At 44.9% G+C, this 20,562-nt stretch overlaps 1 protein-coding gene across 1 annotated transcript; it reads right to left on the bottom strand.

Moving 5' to 3' along the window:
• Positions 1-3: 3 nt before the first annotated feature.
• On the bottom strand, positions 4-8,596 carry LOC120949226 (acetyl-coenzyme A synthetase). Its single transcript, XM_040366373.2, has 7 exons — positions 7,549-8,596; positions 3,345-3,540; positions 3,019-3,252; positions 2,472-2,935; positions 2,219-2,387; positions 1,967-2,156; positions 4-1,890 (listed from the first exon to the last, which is right to left on the bottom strand). Exons 1-7 carry the CDS (start codon positions 7,860-7,862, stop codon positions 1,448-1,450), a joined length of 2,010 nt encoding a protein of 669 aa, XP_040222307.1. The 5' UTR covers positions 7,863-8,596; the 3' UTR covers positions 4-1,447.
• Between the last annotated feature and the right edge of the window lie 11,966 nt (positions 8,597-20,562).

Raw genomic sequence — 20,562 nt, 5'->3', positions numbered from 1 at the left:
GTGTTAGCGGGTAATAGCGTGCCTTCTAGTAGACAAGCGTTGTGAGTGTTTATTTGTGATAAAACTTATAAATAAAAACGGGGGAAATAAACGCAAACTAGCAGCAGTAAAATGGAAATAAAAATGAGTAACTCAATATCCCCATGGTGTTTTTTCTTCTCCTAAGCGGGGTTTGCCGTGTGCGCTAATCGCTAACCACAGACCCACACACACGCACACCCACAGAGAAACTGGGAAAGTGAAACAGAGAAACTGCTACCATCTAATGATAACGCTCTGTGCGCTCTGTGAGTCTGAAGGGAAAGGGTTTGAAGCTATTTGTCTACCTTTGTATGTGTATGATTGTGACTCTGTTAGGTATGTGCATGTGTAATTTCGTTGACTTCTTCCCTACATCAGATTAATGCTTCGCATTCTAATCCCCCAACTAGTTGACCTACTTACGGTAGGTCCACCTTTCTTTAGCTGCGTCCACCAACACGTGTTCATCGCTCAGCGACATCCCTAACAACCCTTACTCCCTAACCTTTATGTGTTTATCTTCTGATAACACCTGTTTCTTTTTTTCATTCAGATTCTCTTTTCTCGTTCATTGTTAAATAGTGCTTTTAATGCATTAGTGTTTTTTGCTTTTTTTGCCTTTTTTCCTGACTTTAAATTTGAAGCAAACTTATTTTACGTTGCATCTTCTTTTTTTTTCAAGCGATTTCTGAGATTGCGTAACAAACGATAAGCGGGGAAGGCAGCCTTTGCCAAAATGAGCTCACAACCCACTGCTCCGTACCGCCGTCCCTAGTAGCAACATTTAATACTAAACAAATTAAGCCTTAAACTGGGTTAAGAATGGCAATAACAGCTACTTAAATCTTATCTGTAGGTGTGTGAGTTTTTCACTGTCCAAATCAGCTTAACAACCTATCCATACAACTAGGCGATTCTTCCAGCGTGTTATGCCGATTCGAGCTGCCTGATGATGCGCTAACAATGATGACTGAGCCGGCGCGCCTTAGGTCCTGGGTCACTGGCGGCCGTCCTGGGCGTCAACCTGCAACTCGCTAAGCATATAATGCCTCTGTTGTTGACCCTCTGCGGCCCATTCACATTTTGTTCCCCGATGTCCAGCATTAGATTGTGTTTTTTTTTTTTCGATTGTATACCGGGTGCATTTAACCGGGTTGTACACCCCTCTCTTTTACGCGCCTATTAGTGGATGTGTATGCGCGCGGGACGAACAGGTAAAACAAGAGACAAAGGCCCGAAAGCGAGAAAAAAGCTATTTTTTCGCCCAATGAGATACCCCCACAACACCATCGTTTTGAAAACCGTTCCTCTTCCCTAATCGCACTCGCACACACTTTGCTAAGCTCTGTCGCGATTGTGATCGGAACGACAACCCCGGCACTACTTAAACTGGCTAAACAGGGGGTACGGCTGCGATTTGTGGGCTTTAGTGGGCCGGCCGGTTCGCAAACAGCTGCTCGATGATGGCCTCGTCCGCCAGCGTGGACGTATCGCCCACATCCCGATCGTTGACGGCCACCTTGCGCAGCACTCGTCGCATAATCTTGCCGGAGCGCGTTTTCGGCAGCCCGGGCGCATGCTGGATCACGTCCGGCTGCGCGAACGGACCGATGCGCTCCCGCACCAGCACCTTCAGCTCGCTGATGAGCGTTTTGTCGAACGCTTCGTTCTGGTTGGGCGTGATGAAGCAGTACAAACATTCGCCCTTGACCGGGTGAGGTCGGGATACGACGGCCGCTTCCGAGACGCGCGGATGCTCGGTCAGCACCGACTCGACCTCCGACGTGGACATCAGATGGCCCGACACGTTCAGCATGTCGTCGACGCGCCCCGTCACCCAGAAGTAGCCGTCCGCATCGCGACGTGCGCCTTTACGCCAAGAGAGGAAGAAAAGATTTAATTAATTACGTGTTTTACGGGCCTAAGAAAATGCTCCAAAACTCACCATCACCCGTACAGTAGTATCCATTGAACTTGGAAAAGTACGTCGATTCGTAGCGCGGATGGTTGTTGAACAGCGTGCGCATCATACCCGGCCAGGGCTGGGAAAAGACGAGATAGCCTTCACCTTCGCCCGTAATTTCCGTACCGCTTTCGTCCAGCAGCGTCGGTTTCACGCCAAAGAACGGGAATGACTGCAATGTGATTCAGAGTGTTATCTTCACCGTTTCCAACCCTACCGAAACCTCATACGTACTGCAGAGCCAGGCTTCATCGGTGTAGCGCCCGGCAGGGGTGTAATCACGTGTCCGCCCGTCTCCGTCTGCCAGAAGGTGTCCACGATCGAACAGCGCTCCTTGCCGATCACGCGATAGTACCAAAGCCACGCTTCCGGATTGATCGGCTCACCGACACTTCCAAGAACTCTGCATTAAGGAAAGCAAACAGAGCCATTTTTGTACTACCATCTACCGATCATTTTGAGTCATCAAAATCCCAATTTGTTTTACCTAAGACTCGATAGATCATGCTTCAGCACCGGCTCGTCGCCAAACTTCATCAGCGACCGGATCGCGGTCGGTGCGGTATAAAACTGCGACACCTTGTACTTGTCGATGATCTCCCAGTACCGGTCCGTGTCCGGGAAGAACGGTGTGCCCTCGAACATGACCGAGGTGGCACCGTTAGCGAGCGGACCGTACAGCACGTACGTGTGGCCCGTAATCCAACCGATGTCGGCCGTGCACCAGTAGATATCGTTCGGCTTGTAGTCGAACACGATCTTGAAGGTCGTGGCCGCGTATAGCAGGTAGCCGGCGGTCGTATGCAGCACACCCTTCGGTTTGCCGGTCGAGCCGCTAGTGTACAGCATAAACAGTGGGTCCTCGGCCGACATCCACTCCGGGTAGCAGGCCGGTTCGGCGTCCTCCATCTCCTGGTGCCACCAAAAGTCGCGTCCATCTCTCCATGGGGTCTACAACGGCACACAAAACAGTTGAGTTATTTAATACTGTCTGCTACAGAGAGCTGGCATAGGCACACGCTCAAAAAACTTACATCAAACGAACCGTCCCAGTCCTCCTTGCCCGGCGTGACCCGGTTAATGTGCGACACGACAATGCACGTCTGCACGTGGTGGCCGAGCTCTTCCGCCTTGTCCATCGCGGTATCACAGATGTCCTTCAGGTGCAGGATCTTCTCGCCCCGCCAGGCACCGTCGGCCGTGATCAGCACCTTCGCCTGGCAGTCGTGCATGCGCTCGGCGAGCGAATCGGACGAGAAACCGGCAAACTGCGATTTGCGGCAAATTTGGAAAGGGAAATTGGAACAGATTGTAGTTCAAGTTTGCTTTGCTTTGGTTTGGTTTAGTTTCCCTTTCTTACCACAATCGAGTGAACGGCACCGATGCGTGCACAGGCCAGCATTGCAACCGGCAGCTCCATGGTCATGGGCATGTAGATCGACACCCGGTCACCCTTCTGAACGCCGTGGCTCTTTAGCACGTTCGCGAACCGGCATACCTCCTCGAGCAGCTTCCTGTACGTTAGCCGGCTGTAGTCATCGGGATGATTGCCTTCCCTAAGAAGATGGAGAGAGAGAGATAGAGAGAGAGAAAGAGTGAGAGAGTTAAAAGAGACGTATATGCAGAACAGCTGGTGCAGATCATGTGGTATGATGAGAAAGGTTCGTTCCGGTTCCGACTGGTCACGATGTCGTTGAGGAGGGGAACTCCCTCACTGCACCGGAGAGGTCACTCCAGCTGATCAGGAATGATCATTCTCCCGCTTTTGAGGCCGGTTCCATGTCCCGTCGACCTTCCCGCCAGTGAACGTTGGCTGGATCGGACATTCACTCTGTTTGACAAGCGAACAGTGGCGTCAATCGTCAATCGTACTGTTTCCTCGACGTTTGTTTAGCTTCGCCTCCCGTAAGGTGAAGTGGTTCTGTTAGGTTCTGCCTGCTGCCTTACCTAGGTCATTTATGCAAAACAAGAACGGCGTGAACGGCGCGCTGTTTGACGTCAACGACACCTTTTGCCCAAATGGGCCCATGCGTCGCACTTGGGAATCGTACATTGAACGTAGTTGGAGCAATTTGATTTAAAAGAAACGCAGCAAACGTACTGTTATGTCTAATCATTGCAAAACTCCCTCTTTCCTAGACACGGCTCTAACTTTCAAACAAACGTGATCATGCGTTTATTGGAGGTCATAAAAGAAAGTCAAAGCTACCTCACTAGCGTTTTGATTGTGCCGCTGCTCCTCGTCATCGTCCACTCCCTATTACGGGTGTAATCTCAGGTCAGCCAAGGTTGACGGCGAGAAGGCAATTGGTAACAGTGTATGAGCAAACCAAAAAAAAGTAGGCGCTCGCTACTTCCCGAACTGCATGTCGTATGATTTAACAATTAATAGATAATGGACAGATAACGCGCTTTTTGCTTTTTTTTTTGGATTGTGCTCACGGCGGACGGGGGAAATCGCACAAATTGGCCACAATCACGTAAGCCCAACACATTCACGGTGTGCATGCTAGGCGGGCTTTGGTCCGTTCGATTACATCCACCGACAAGCGCTATTAAATAAATCACAACATCTGCGCTTTACAGCACAAAAAAACGTGTCTGGAAGTGATGAATTGTTCATACTAACAAACCCCTTCGCTTAACAATACCTCAATAGTACGTGGTTCTTTAATGAGCTTCCATGATGCAAAAATCTAATATCCTCGCAACATCTTACTTACAAAACAGAACCATCCAAAATGGGGCGTTTTGTTAGAAGGCAGTCAACAAACAGCGGCGGGTGGTGGTAGCCCAGAAACCACTCGTGTACTTGCATTACGGAAGTAAGGGCATGCACTTGATTTGGACATGCCTGAGTGGGCACTTGGGCGCATTATCATTCTTCTAACATTTTCCCTTTGTCACGTGCTTGATTCGCTGTTCGCGTGCTTTTGCTCTTGCTGGGAGAAAAAGAGAAGAGAAGGCTGTCGGCCCCAAACGTTGCTGCTGCTGCTTGATGTTTTGCCGATGGCGTTACAGGCGCGCGCGTGCTCTCCTTCGTTTGTCCCTGTGACGCGCACTTTGCAGTATGACCTTGTATCTTAGAGAATTCTTTTTGCACGCTTTGAAATTAGAAGAAGCTAAGAAAAAACTCCCCTATAACCTACACACCGTCAGTGAAGATGCTGAAAGCTTGGCAAGCATTCAAGCGTGAAGCATTCAATTAACTCCACACGATCAACAAATAGTAAAGCTCACACTACGGATGACGCAAAAACGGCCAAACCCACTACGAATGTTGACGGGTGGTTCGTTTTTTTTCCTTCAGATCTTAGCGTTGCAAAATTTGAAGCTTTACGTAACTCGCTGGATATGACATGCTTCCCGGATGGTCCACGGACTGTACGCGCGTCAATAGCTCATAAAATCTTCAAACCGCACACTCGAACGCCGTCGTGGCCGTCGTCACTCAACGTCAGCGACAGTCGGCTCATAATCGGGCATGCTAACAAATTGAGCCCGCCTTTCCCTGCCTCATGGGTAATGGATGAGGCTGTGGCTGACTTCAATCGATCGATGTCGAGCCTTTGGATGGTATCATTTACTTTGACAATCAGCTCTGGCAGCAGCAGCGGGAGTAGACAGCGTGCGGACGTGCGCATTGGGAGCAGACACTCTTTTTGTGGCGTTCTTGATAAAGTGGAATGACTGAACAGACAGCGAGGAATGGGAACGGAAGAGAGATTTGGATTTCAGTGCGTGTCCATAGATCACGAGGGACAAGTGGGGCAGGTTCTATGTTCAATGTTCGTTCCCTTCACCTGTTGATTGTATCTTGTAGGCTAGTAGGCAACCTCTCCCTTCCGATCGTGTTTTTTCGATGGTCACTGAATGGCTCTCAACTGTGTTCAACATGTTTGTTTCTTTTTTTCCCCCTTCTTCCATCACTAGAATGCAGCTGCAACCGGATGCAATGCAGCTAAGAATCGTGCCGAATGGCTAATGCATTGCGTTGCCTCGAGTGTTTCGAGGTCGTCTCCCGGGGCGATTGTTCTTGCCAGATGTTGTCGATTTTTTCTTCTGAAAGATGCAATTCGACCGGTTAAGCCCTCAACGAGCTGAAAGTTCTGTTAAAAACATTCTGCGAAATGTAAAACACTGGTAAAGGTGCTATTTTTAAATCCGCTTGTCCTTCAATATTCTAGCCCCGTGTCTGGATAGGTACTGGGGCACTATTTTTACCTCGTTCCCTACTCGAGTCATTGAGGTCGGGCGGAGATTTTGGACAAGAATTGTGAAGTACTACAACACGCAGCAGTGGGGGGGAACCTTGCTTCTAGAATGTCCGGAAGCTTTCAAACCTACATTTGGATTGGATGTGGAGCACACAGTTCATGCCATTACTACCACCACACATCACCACCACCACCTATCTTGCTTGTATGCTGATATAGTGACAGTAGTAATAGTAGTAGTGGAAGTGGTAGTACCTGAACAAGTACACTTTTCCCGGCACGTTTGGAGGAGGTGTTTTTGACTTGAACTTTTGCTTCCTCCTCCCCATCGCTCTCCTGCAGGTGGTGCGCAGCAGTTCAAACGACTACCGTTCGGGGTTTTAAACTGTGGGGCCTGGGCTCTATTACACAGGCAGAACACACCACAGGACCAGAGCTCACACGCTTAACCTCGCGGTGTGGAGGAGAAGCGAATTAAATCGACCTGAATTAACACTCGCCGTTCCTTCCATTATTCATCGTTCCCGTGGACCCGTGCGGTCAAACCGCGCCTCGATACTGAGCGGCACTCGGTTCGATAACTTCACCGGCGACCACTTTGGAGAAGTGCTGTGTCCGGAGCGGGTGCAAAGACGTGCATCGAAGACATCTCCCCAAAATTCTACGTCAATATCTAGAGCTTCTTGGGACGATCCAGAGTACGACCAGGTCGGTCGGTTGCACCTAGAATGGGTCAAACAAACGTGCTAATACGTAATTCGTAATTCCACGAAAAAATCCCCCCAAAAGAGCCTACGCAAAGTAGAGAAACACACACAGAGATACGGCAAATGGTATGAAAAAATCGATGAATCAAATTGACGTAAGTCCCCCCCTGCGTACTGCTGCAGGTGTTGCTCTCTTTCGTCCTGCACCGTAGGGGCGCCTCGTTCTTTTCCTGCGGTTTTTGCTTCCACCCAGTCCACCTAGTTCCGACCTTCGATTCTTTCTCCCTTGTCCCACGTGCTGGTGACCTTCTTCTTCGATTCGAGTGTGTTGTGTGCCCACAACATTCTCGCGCTCCTGCTCCATAACACCCTCTGCGCACATCCTTTGCGTACACTGCGATTGGAGGGAGGGATTGGAAGGACTCCCTAACAAAGCACCTCTCTCCCATTGTCCCCATTCCTTTATCTATTGCCATCTCATTCGTTCGTTGCTGTTTTCTGGAGCAGCGTTGCATCTCACTCGTCAAAACTGCATGTAAACTCCGCGCCCTCTCACCCCCTCTCATCTGGCTGCAGGATTACACCAAAGGTTACATAACGTCACGAGGATAGCTTCCCAAGGCGGAGCCTACTTCCTTACCAGTAGTAAGCGACGGTATCGCCGAGCCCGTTCTTCACGTTGCGATCCAGCAAGTTGTAGCAAATGTTGGTCGAGGCACCCTCCATCCACTTTACGTAGATGGGACCCTTCGAGATGTCGAAGTTGTACGAGAAGAAGTTCTTCGGATCGTACGGCGTCTCCCAGTGGAACTGCTTGGCCACATTGGCCCAGAACTGGCCCGGATTCTCGAGCGACTGCTGGTAAAACTCGCGGTACTGCTGCATGCTGTTGATGTACGCCTTGCTGGCGACATCCGGATGGGGGTTGAAAATCTTCTCCGGCTCCGACGGCATGGTGGCGGCTTTGTTTTTGTTGCACTGGGTTTCACACTATGGAATGCTCCACTAAAATCCACTCTGATGGGTCTGTTTTTTTAACGGTTTCTTTTCTTTTTTATCCACACAGCAATGAACGGACACGGGACACGACCGTTCACACGACGTCACGCGCGTGTTTGCTGGGTTTCCTTTCACTAACCGAACCAAACGACTAGCTGCTACTGCTGAACCGTTCGTCAGCGTTGTTGCAAAAATTCGTTCCACACGGAGAGAGAATTTTCCACTTTTCCACTCACACACTCACACTCCGAAGCACCGAAGAGTAGTAGGCCGTGGTTGGCAGTTGGACCGGAGGGGATGGGGGTGTACAACACAGGAGCGCAGTGTTATTCGGTCTCAGACAGCGCGCATATGATTTCTGTCACTGGGCACTTGGATGAGGATGGGTTAGGTTTGGGGGGGGGGGGTCAATTTTTGGCGAGTTTTGTTTCCCCGTTTTTCACTATTCCCTCGCTCTCACGAAAATGTGTGCGAACGATTTTCACCCAAAGAGCGAGATAGGGAGAGGGGATCCCTTTTCCACTGGTTTATCACTGGTACTTTGCCTCCCCTTAGCCTGTACAAAGGAAGGAACAATCGCACCACACACACACACGCGCGCGCACACTGGTACACACCACACGATTTCCGGCGGGCGACTTCCACGAAACGAACGGTTCGAGCGGCTTGGAATGAATGAGCGTTACCATGCCGCGCACCGAGAGCGTTATACAGGGAATTCGCACACGGTAACGCATACACTTGCACACAGCCACACAGCACAGGCGGCACATCGCGCGACTCGCGATTGCGTGCGTTCTCGCGAGAATCGCCGCGCTCACTCTCTCGCTCTTTCGCATGCGCTCTATCGAGGTTGGTGCTCTCGCGACGATGGTGCGCCCCATCTCTTTCACTCTCCCACTCGAATGTGGTGTGTTTTGTTTATCGTTTAGCACACGCTGCCGCTACCGCGTTGTCAATTGTGTGGCCGCGCGTGTGCGTGTGTGTACGGCTGTTCCTGCTAATTTCTAACGAAACGATATTTTGACAGAAGAAGCAAGCTGTCGGATGATGTTGTTGATCGATGCTTTTTCCTTCTCGCACGTGCTTTCCTTTATTCACTCTCTCTCTCACTCTTGTTTTGGATAACAAAAGGAAACGCATTTCTAACGATGCAACAGGTACATGTTGTAAAATGCGAAAAGGGCATGCGTAATACCAATGGCATTATTGCGCGTTGTTTTCCAACCAGGCGATTAATCAGTTTCGTTGGTGGCCATCTATCGCAATCGAATGTTTTTGAGGGCGACGAGTGTGTGTTTTTGCCTCACTTTCTGCAGAAGCAATCGTACAGATAACACAATTTTGTCGTTTATCTGTTGTTGTGTTATTTTTTTCTTCTCCTTCTTCGTTTGCGAAGTAATTGTCATTGTGTTTCCGTTTGCGTTGCTAATATCGCTCCACCTCCGTTTTTGTGACCGGCTTTCCCTATCCATTACTCACCGCTGCCTGTCATGTGTGATTTCGCAGTCTCAAAGGGGGGGGAGGGACGCGTGACCTTACCGCGGTAGGGCAACGACCAACATTTATGCGCAAACGTACGCAACTCCACGCGCCGCTCGGTGTACTGGATTTCGTCCAAATTCGGTCAAGTTGCACAGTGGTAGAGTCAGCCCTTTTTGATGAAAGTGTGCCAGACACCGGCGGGAGGGTGTGCGTGGTGTGTGGGGTAATTTGTCATGTGCCAATTTTGTGATAAGGTGTGTTATCATCCCCTCTTATGCCCATCTGCTTGTTCAATCGTTGTCGTACATGATGCACACAGCTTTTCCGGGCACAGCTGTGTTGCTATTTTGGGTGTTTTTTTGGTCTCTCTTTCTCTAGAAATGAGTGTATCGGCTGTGGGGATATCTTTACGCTTGATAAGCTTCATATATTTAGCAATGATGCACAGTGATTTCGTCATTTTCAAGGTAATTCTTTGGTGTGACCTTTGGAAGGCGGTTGATTAAGTGTGTTTTAAATTAGAAAACAAAAGTCTGCACGTACACGTTTTCTTCCTTCTTCGTAGCGACTATGATTCAGTAGATTTGTTTCTATCACAATTAAATTGTATCACAAGACAGAAGCTGGTATATCAGTTATTTTTGGGTAATAATGAATTAAAACTCAATTTAAATTTTTTTATTGATTTGAGTCTACATTAGAATTGAACCCAAGACGGCCACGACGTTGACGCCACGTCCATATGACAGCTGTGCCTGGGAAATGATGCAACATATTTCTATCTTCAATCTGCTCGTCCTTGGTTCAAATCCCGATGTAACCAGGTCTATCAAATGATGAGTAAATCATCAAAATCTTCTTGGTGTACAGATTCTTATTTGTTTTGAACAGAATCCTAATATAAATAATTAGTGTAAAACCACAAAAGATACTTTGCAACAAGAGACGCAGACACCATCAATCTCCAAACTACTTGATTAGGTCCCACAAGTGACGCGATCATCTTCTCATTCGCATTTCTCTTTCCCCACTTCATACACCCTCTGTCCATGCTATCCTCAACCGGCGGCAGAACGCTATCGCGATCATGCTCCAAGCATACCGGCGTTTCGCACAGACAAAAGACGAGAATTCCCCCGTCGCATGCATAACTCCGTCGGCATCAATTGTGTCCTGTGTGTGCCGGGTGTACGCGGCGTGATTGCGCATCGTTCGATTGCGCTTGCAGCCAATGGGAGAGTAGGACGTGCGCGCTAGCGTCTGGGGCTCGTACTCACCATCATTCCGCTTCCACCAGCCGGTTCTAACGCGCGCCCCAGTAGACCGATAATTGTGAATCCGTAACGTCACAATGTGACGTCATGGAAAAGAAGCGCGCTTCTTCCGCGTGGTGCGCCGCTACTGTAGCGTTCCCCCGTTCCTGCTTGTTGTAACGCACGACCGGCTGCGCTGATTGCGCCAAACACCTATCGCGCACGAAAACCCATGTGCTATCGCGTCGACCATGCACGCCTGGCGCGGTATTGCTGCCCTTTGCGCGTGCTAATCTTTTGGAGGTCAGCCCACTCGCTGACTCCGGAATGCTCGTGATTGTTGTGTGTGTGCGCGAGAGGAGGCAGGAAGGAAGTGGATTGTGGAAGCAATGCAGCTGGCAGCCCGCTGCTACTGTGGCTGGATCGGTCGACGGTGTGAGAGGTGTGTCCTTTGCATGCACGTCGTGCCTGATTTCTCCTGCCGTTCGGGGGGGAATTGCACTGAGAATGTCCGAGTGTCTCAAGTTACAACTGAGTGAAGTGGTATAAAAATGTATAAAATTATACACTCTACTTATGACCGCAGGTGTGTGAATAGGCGAACAAGCAAGGCCAGTGGCCTATCGACTGGAGGCACAGCAAAAAAACAGAACAATGAAACAAAATGTAGCCCCAGAGAGAGAATATCAAATCAAATATTTCCGTTCGACTTCACTTTTTTGCTTGGAGCACTTCTACCGCTGACCTTGCGTTTCTACATGGCGCGTGGCGGTTGATTTTAATTATCATGTTTAAGGAGCGGAGAACAAAATCGAGAACAAGACATGTTGTTGCCAGGGGTCCAGGGCGTAGGTTAGTGAAATCGTACCAGCGAGAAAATATAATGAAGCGCGCAACTTTTAGACCGTTCAACGTCAGCTGAGATGATAAAAGCAGTTAACCATCGCTAAAAGCGAAACGGAGCTTAATTTGAATATGAAACATCAAATTTCTGCTCACAGTGGGTAGTCTGCAAGCTTCTACGGGATAAAGGTCAAAGAAGTTACCTGATACAACTTCCTTTTCATCACAGACAACTTAATGAATTACCGATTCAAAAAGTTTTCAATTGCTGTATGAAGCAGAATAATCCTATCATTTTAATAATTACGGTATGACTTACAAAAACAAGGCGCAAAAGCATAAGAAAAGATAAAAAATTACCGAGAAGTTGCCCTTTGACTACCTTTTTTTTATCAATCATTAAGCTGTGTTCCTCAACCAAACAAGCCTTACTACACGGAAAAATAATCGAAGGTTCAAATATTGTGGCAATAACCAGCAGAATTAAGCATCGCTAAAGGCAAAACAAAGACCACATTGAATATATGTAGAAACTTCTTCACAATAAGGAGGATAGTCTGGAAACTTCTACGGGTTAAAAGGTCATGAAAGTTACCTCACACAACTTAACTCGCACAAATAATACATGCCCTCAGTTTCATCACTATACATACATATATATGAAAGGAAGAGTTTATGAAGCAAAATACGGTAGCGAAGAGGAGTGTAATGTATAATTTGCACAATTTTCCACATTGTAGTGCCGTACAACACACCACCAGCATATGTGAACCACAAAAAATTACCGAGAAGTTGATTTGACTATCTCTTTTTTACGACGAATAAACACGATGTGGTGATGATGAAGCGAGTTAACCATCACTACCCAAGTGCCACAAAATTTCCGAGAGATGTTGATCATGACTAAGCTGATCTTTTTCACCGAAGAGGTATTCTTTTGCTAACAAACTTAGATGTTTTCTATAACTTGAACTTTATAAGAACATGACGAATCGTGCTGAAACGATGTATCAGCTCGACTGTCCTTATTCAGCCAACAGATCGGTGAAAGAATGAGCATGAAAATCTGTGCTCGAGATTCCGGACATTCTCGGTGGACAGATCGATCCGGACAGCGCAGGAAACAGATACACAGGAAGTGAAACATAAAACCATGGCCAGTTTTCGTAGGTTTCGGTCTAGTGCGAACAAAATTTCCCCATTCATGTCTCACACGGAACAAATTGAGATAAACATCAACCTCGGTTATAGTTCCATATAGCGTGTAGGACATAATTAGCAAATTTCAACGAAATGAAGAAACTAGAAGTGCCTGTACTGTTTCTATTTCTTTGCATACGTTAGTTTGTGTCGCCGAGAGGCGTTATGAATCGCTAGAAGCAGAACAAAACTTTGATCGAATATAAAGTGACGATTGCTGATTTAAAGAGGGTAGTCTGAAACTTCTAGGGGACATAGGTCGATTTGAAAGTTACCTTACACAACTTGTAATATAACAGCCAATCTTGTTTAGTTTGTTACTTCATATTCGCCGCTTTTCGCGTTCAGTTTCATCTCTACGGCCCAACAGAAAGAGATGGAGAAGATATGCGACCAACTGTTTTTATAAAAGGTGTAATACATCTCGGGGCATACTGCCACTCACGATGAATACAATATTGTAAAAACATCTCAAAAAATTACCAAGAAGTTGATTTTGACTACCTTTTTTCCTTCTTGACTTTCAATTGAAGTGTTGATTGGACTAAACTAGTGATTGAAACTTCATTCCGTATCTACAAGGATCGCATTATTCAATTGATTAGGGTTTATTCAGTTGTAGTTATATGCAACATATGAAACAAGCTGCCCTCCTCCACGTCCTTTCCTTATGCTCCATGAAAAGTCTTGAGATGTTTTACTACGCAGCTGCCAGGTGGATGCTATAAGAGTGGGGTCCTTGTAGAGATCGTGTTGCATCAACCACAAAACTACGAAGCACTTAGCAGGAATGGTTGAAAGAAAACGTTACATTCGGTTCAATGCAGTTAAGAAGAAAAAGAAGAAGAATTTAAACAAAATTAAAGTTGCAAAGTTAATAGGGATTTGAGCGCACAATCTACACATCGCTAACTCACGAGGAAACGATGTGAGTGTGCCTTTACTAAAATAAATCATCAGCAAAAAGTGCTACAGGTTCTCGATGGATTCAGAGCGTCTAGCAAAATTTGCGCACGCTGGGATGTTGGCAGTGTTAGATACAACGGATGCTGTTAACATGCTGTCTAAACAATCACTAGAACCTAGACAAAACACGTTGACAGGTTATATAGTAACAATATGCCCTAACTAATCGAGTAGTCTGAAAACTTCTACGGGGCATAGGTCAATCATGGAGTTACCTTACACAACTTCATTGTTGGAGATATGATGAGATGGAATGGGTTGGATTATGTATGCAGAAACTAAGAACCTATAAGGAATGCATCAAGAAAACACTTACCGAGAGGTTGATTTGACTACTTTTTTTCATTTAGAATGTCAGGGATGTTACTATGGTGAAAATATATTTTTATTGATTATTGAATTTCGTTAATAAACCTCAGAGGTATTGGCAGTCGTTATAGCATTATTCTCCATAGTATCATCATTATGCAATGACAATGTGTTTTATAAAACTCAACATCGAACTGCAACATATTAACCCTGCATAACTTAATTTGTTACACAAAACCTGTTGTATAAAGTAACCAAGAACACGTGTCCGTTACAAACCGGCCGAGCATTTAATGTTTTACGTCGACGTACGTGATGATCAACGGCGTAGCGCGTAGGAAGCGATAGTATCGCATGCGTCGAACCCATATAAAAGCATGAATCCCAATCTACATCGGCACTCATTCAACGGGGGAAAAGGTTTTGTGAGAATTATTCATCGAAACCATTGGAGATGAAGATGAAGTTCTTCTGGCTGATCACAATCGCTGTGGTAGCGCTCGCACAGATGGTGCTAGGTGAGGAGAGAGATACTTTCGTAACATTAAACTAGATCACACCAACTAAACCGCATTGATCGTACAGGCTACCAAAATTACGGACAGTCCCTGGAACCGGCCGAGGAACAGTTCTGCCTGTCGGAGCAGTGCGATACGCCAACAAAGTGTCCGTCGGGCTCAAGCTGGAACGGTAAAGAATGCAGCCCAGACTGTCCGTGTGGGATGGATCATTGATGAATTATGTGGAGTCATTTCTAATTGATGTTACAAAAGTTGAATAAAAATGAAACATACGGACGTAGTAATATGTTCAACGAGGTTATTATATACAATTGGACGTTGATTGTGGCAGCTGTGGTGTAAACATGCGCACTGTTTGTTTGTAAATATTGCACGTTTGGTAGGGTAATTTTAAGCATCTTAATGAGCTTTTGTGTGAAATACCAAAGCTGTTGGGAGAGGAACATTAGTGTATGTCTCTCCACTATATAAATGGATGTAACACATTGAACAAGTAGCACATCGTTTCTGGCCCATACTGCAACTCTTATTAAAAAGGAACAACTTTTGTCATACTACAATGAAGACGCGCTCGTACGTGCTGCTAATTGCATTTCTGCTGATAGCTGTGCACGTTTCCACAGGTAAATTCCTAACGATTTCAGTGCACAATAAGTACAGCATATAACCGAGATTTTCCTTTGCAAAGGCTTTCCCACCACCGATCATCATTCGTCATTGTGCTGCAAGCAGTGTCTCGTTTGTGAGACCACTTGCAAACTGGTCGACTGTCCGGTGGAACCCGACACGGAATGCAATTGCCCGGATGGGTTCACCTTCAATGGGAAGGCGTGCATGCAGGACTACTCGAGCAAAATTCGTGTGCAACCCCTTTGCTGTTGCGAGTGTAGGAAACATTGTTAGGAATGTTCGTTTGTTTGGTGTCGTGTGTTAGTGTGTTGAAACATTCCTTTCCTGAATCATACAGTTGTCAGTGTATAAACTTGTTGCTGGAAATAAATAATCACATGCCATAGTGACATACAGTGTGCATGGTTGCAAATGATCGTTGTTTTTAAAATGCTTAACTTTTACAAGCTACCTCAAACATTGTTCCGCGAAAACTGTTTCAAAAATAAGGCTACGAGCACGTGCAGGTACCATCGATATGCCCGCTTGCACTGCGCAGTGCAGTGTAATAATCGGACTGTTTAGCAAAATACTTTGTTGTACTGCTGGAGCAGTTAAAGACATCTCGTTTATACATTACCAACATAGAAGCGTGTACTTATCCATACTTACATATTATCATATTTCCTCTGTAGCCGAACAACGACGGGCGCTATAAAAGGGTGTGCTTTCACTTACACGTTCCTGTAAGTAACGCTAGACAGGGGTCGTTCAACATGAATAACTTGCATGTAGTTTTTCTGCTGGTCGTGTTAGTTATGGGACCACAGCTCTCCTCAGGTGATGCACAGAGCGCGCGTTGATTTTGTGTGTCAGTGTTGCGGTTTTTTAAGAACTAATTTCTCTTTCCTTCCATCTAGGAGGTTGCTTCCCGTCGGCCAAGCTACGTCGAAACAGTTTACTACAGCTACTAGTGTATCGGGAGCATTATGCAACTGCGATTAAACGTAGTGCTGGTGAGAGGTGTTGTCCTGCTGGATACAGATACGACGGATGTCGATGTGTAAAATCAAGCGTACACGTTAATCCTTCCTCTCTCACTGGGATTAAAGCAAGTTTATGAAAAAAGGGTTCGTGTTCCTTATTTTTAAGACCGTTTTTCATTCGATTGATGAGGTATAATATGTGATATCTATCCAAATTAATCAATTAAAATTCAACAGAATATTGTGTTAAGTGGCTCGTTTATTTTTTAATTTATGACAAAAAGTCCTAAATGGTTGTTTATTTCATGTTCGTTATCACACATCTTCCGTTCAATGGTACGTATTGCATGGTACGTGCTGCTGGGTGAACAGTCTCGGACTGCATCGCGGACACTTGCAATCTCCGTATCCGTGGTTTACTCCAGCACATCGATACGGGTAAGGGTAGTTGTAGACCACCTCCTCCAGATAGCCCGAAGGATGCTCCTCGGTGTAGAAGACGTTCCCTCCGCACGACGGATATGAGACTGTATGATGGAAACATACGATTAATACATGTTTAAAGGTTCGAGAGAAAGTCCTGAGACTGTGAGTAGTTACTCACAACAATGGATGTGTGCAACACAGGCGATAAACAGAGCGAACGCAACAATCGTCTTCATGGTGAGGCTAGAAGCTTCGTTTACAATGGTCCGATGCTTTATCAACAATACAAAAAATTGAACTGACTGATACCAGTTTTTGTTGGCAGTATTTATATGAAGACCATGAACTCAGCATCCATTGTTAGAACCTAAGCCTACTGGAAAAACTAAGAAGGTCACGTCTAATTGATAAGGATTGTAACAGGTGAGGACAGAATAACAGAAAGTAATACAATAGTAAGTTAAAAGTAATGTCGAAAATATGTTTACAATGTTATACAACTTGATTATTATTTAATATCTAGGATCCTATTCTGAACACTGAATCGGAATCAAGTAATTTTGTCACAGCTATCTCAACAGATTGTTGATATTCCCTGCATAGACAAGTGTTTTCGAGATCAGTGCTTTGATCGAGATTGATGAACAAACTGTTTTTAAGTAAGCTGTATTGTCGCTTATTTTAGCTGTCCCTAAAGTTATCTCGATCAGATTTTCCAAATAAAAAATTAAAAATAAGAAAAAAAAAATCAAGATCTTGAACATTGATATCTTTATGTTGATCGTATGTATTAACTGGGTGACATTTTAGTGAGATCTATACCTCGATACATGTTGATTCCATTCGGAATAGGGCCCCTTATCTACCAGAGTAACACTTGTAAATATATTATATGCATTAATAAATTGCCCAAATTCTAGGCAGTTGAATACGGCAAGATGGTCAACACAATTAAAGAATGAGCGATTCCGATGGCGGTCTACGTCTGTCAGGCCTATCACTTGCATATTTATACGATTATTCATGATGTAGTAATAAATAGAAAATGTAACTCATTACTAATTTCTATACTATCTGCTTTTGAGTATTTATACAGGTTCATAATGAATATCGAACTGAGTGCAATAGGAACTTTAATGTTTTTTATGAATAAAACAAATACAAGTTATTGTTTCAAAAAAGCATTCGCCCCCTTTTTGTACAACATTTTTGTTTCGCCAAACGTGCACAGTGTTCTCTGAACTGTTTGCAAAACATGCGTGTACACGTGCTAACGCAGATAAACCCAAACAAGCCTCGTTTTAATCACTGACTGCTTCATACAAAGCCACGAGCTGTGAACACTTGCTTTTTTCGTTCTGTAAGTTTACCAACAATCAAACAAGCATCTTCAAAACGTTTATGTTTGATCTATATAAGGAATCTAAACATACTTCCCAAATCATTGCACAAAGAACTGTTTCGTGATATAAAATGATGCATCTGTTCCTTCCACAATCATATAACCATCTGCATCAGCTCAGTGTCATCGTCAACTCAACAATCAACAGCAATCAACATGAAGTACTTCTTCGCAGCATTTCTACTGGTTGTGGCCGTAGCTCAGCTTTCTTCGGGTTAGTATACAAATCATAGCGAATCTTGAGGGCCTAGAATATATAACATTATGTTCATTTTCACAATAATAGGAGCTTGCTGCCCTACGACAACGATTTGCAAGACCTGTTTCAAGCCGGTACTGGAATATCGCAACCATTACGTGGATCCAATCCAGCGTTGTTCGTGTGAAAAGTGCTGTCCCACGGGATACAACTATGATGGATGTCGATGCGTCAAAACGAGCACGTGTCTGAAATTGGTTCCCAGCCATTACTGAGTGTGCAACAGTGTGGGTTTCATGGCTTGTTTCGAAGTGTAACCAGGAAGAGTAAAATTACAATAAAAACGTTCCCGAACAGAACCAAACTGCGTTTATACCATTGAACTGTATATGAATATTCTAGGAGCTTTAGTAAAGTATTGTGAAAGCTATGATACTTTGGTTCCCAGCCATTACTGGGTGTGCGACAGTGTGGGATAAGTGTTTCATAGTTTGTTTCGATGATAAACTATATCCATCAAGAGTAAAATTACAATAAACACATTTCCGAACAGATCCAAACTGCATTAATACAATTGACCTGTATATGAATATTCTAGGAGCTTTAGTAAAGTATTGTGCAAGTTATGATAGTTTTGGAAGTATTTCGTAAAATACTGTAGTTTATTTCATGCTTCAGATCTCCATACCATTGAAGATGGGTTGAGGTCGATCACACATCTTCCGTTCAATGGTACGTATTGCATGGCACGTGCTGCTGGGTGAACAGTCTCGGACTGCATCGCGGACACTTGCAATCTCCGTATCCGTGGTTTACTCCAGCACATCGATACGGGTAAGGGTAGTTGTAGACCACCTCCTCCAGATAGCCCGAAGGATGCTCCTCGGTGTAGAAGACGTTCCCTCCGCACGACGGATATGAGACTGTATGATGGAAACATACGATTAATACATGTTTAAAGGTTCGAGAGAAAGTCCTGAGACTGTGAATAGTTACTCACAACAATGGATGTGTGCAACACAGGCGATGAACAGAGCGATCGCAACAATCGTCTTCATGACGAGGCTACAGGATTCGTTTGGATTAGAACGATGTTTTATAACTGTTTATTGAACTGATCTGTTTGTCGCTAGTTCTGTTGGCAGTATTTATATGAAGAGGTAGGTCTCAGCATCCATTGTCAGAACTGAAGTCCATGGAAAATACTGAGAAGGTCACGCGTGGGTGATAAGAGTTGTTAACACCTGTTAATCTGGGCAGAAGAACAATAGAGTAATAAAAGAGTCAGTTAAGAGTAATGCCGTAGAAATCATTATATTGAAACAATTATTTTTATTGTCACGATCAAATTAATTGGAATAACATACATGGAGTTAGTCAGAGGTCTTATGTGAGAACAGTTGGTATTTTCTTGTGTTAAATAGCGCCTCGTGCCTGATGACGGGTTGCTGTCGAACTCCTTTAGAATATGGCATGAATTTGTCATTTTTCTCCAGCATAAGTAAGAATGGCCGGGATAGCGCAGTCGGTAGAGCCTAGGACTTTGAATCCAATGTATCAATGGTTGGCCGGGGAATGCGTCGCTCATATACGCCGAGATTATTTGTATCCACCGTGATGATGGTTCAAGATTCATTTTCAATTAGGCATTTGAACATGAGTCTTAGACCATCAATCCATTTCACCAATCCAGTCGATTATTATTATTTTCTACTCGCATTGCAAGGCAATATCAAAAAGGGAACAGAAGAGTATGTCCCTTTTCCTCAAATCCCTGTGAAATTCGAATTAAATTTATCGACCATTAATGTGACGAACATAACTTCTACCATCCAACATAATATCGGTAAATTGATGGGTAAAAGAGATTTTTCTAAATAGTTACCAATTGCAGAGTGGGTACCTAAGATAAGATTTATCATTATCTAATGTACAGGATTTTTATATCAACTATTTCGGGAAAACTAGTCTCACAGTAATTACGGTATTGGCTTCTTAGAACCTGGCATGTCGATCACTGAGACAAGAAGTGAAATAATTTATACAGCCAATAGGCACAAATTCAATAATCAAATATTTTGTATCTAGTAGCTTCAGTTTGATCCTTGCATTCTTAGCAGTAATGTCGTTCAAACCAAGTATTCTCTTTTTCATAAGCGATCAATACCCACCCTCGTTGGACATCATTTTTGTCTCGCTAAACGTGCACAGTGTCTTCTGAACTGTTTGTAAAACATACGTTTACACGTGCTAACGCAGAAAAACCTACAAATGCCTCGTGGTAATGATTGACTGCTCAATACAAAGCCACGAGCTATGAACACTTGCTTTTTCGTTCTGCAAGTTTACCAACAATCAAACAAGCATCTTCAAAACATCGATGTTTGATCTATATAAGGAATCTAAAAATACTTCCCAAATCATTGGACAAAGAACTGTTTCGTGATAATAACAGG

Source organism: Anopheles coluzzii, chromosome 2, assembly GCF_943734685.1.
Source record: "Anopheles coluzzii chromosome 2, AcolN3, whole genome shotgun sequence".
Lineage (NCBI taxonomy): Eukaryota > Metazoa > Arthropoda > Insecta > Diptera > Culicidae > Anopheles > Anopheles coluzzii.
This window is presented reverse-complemented; position numbering and strand designations above follow the sequence as displayed.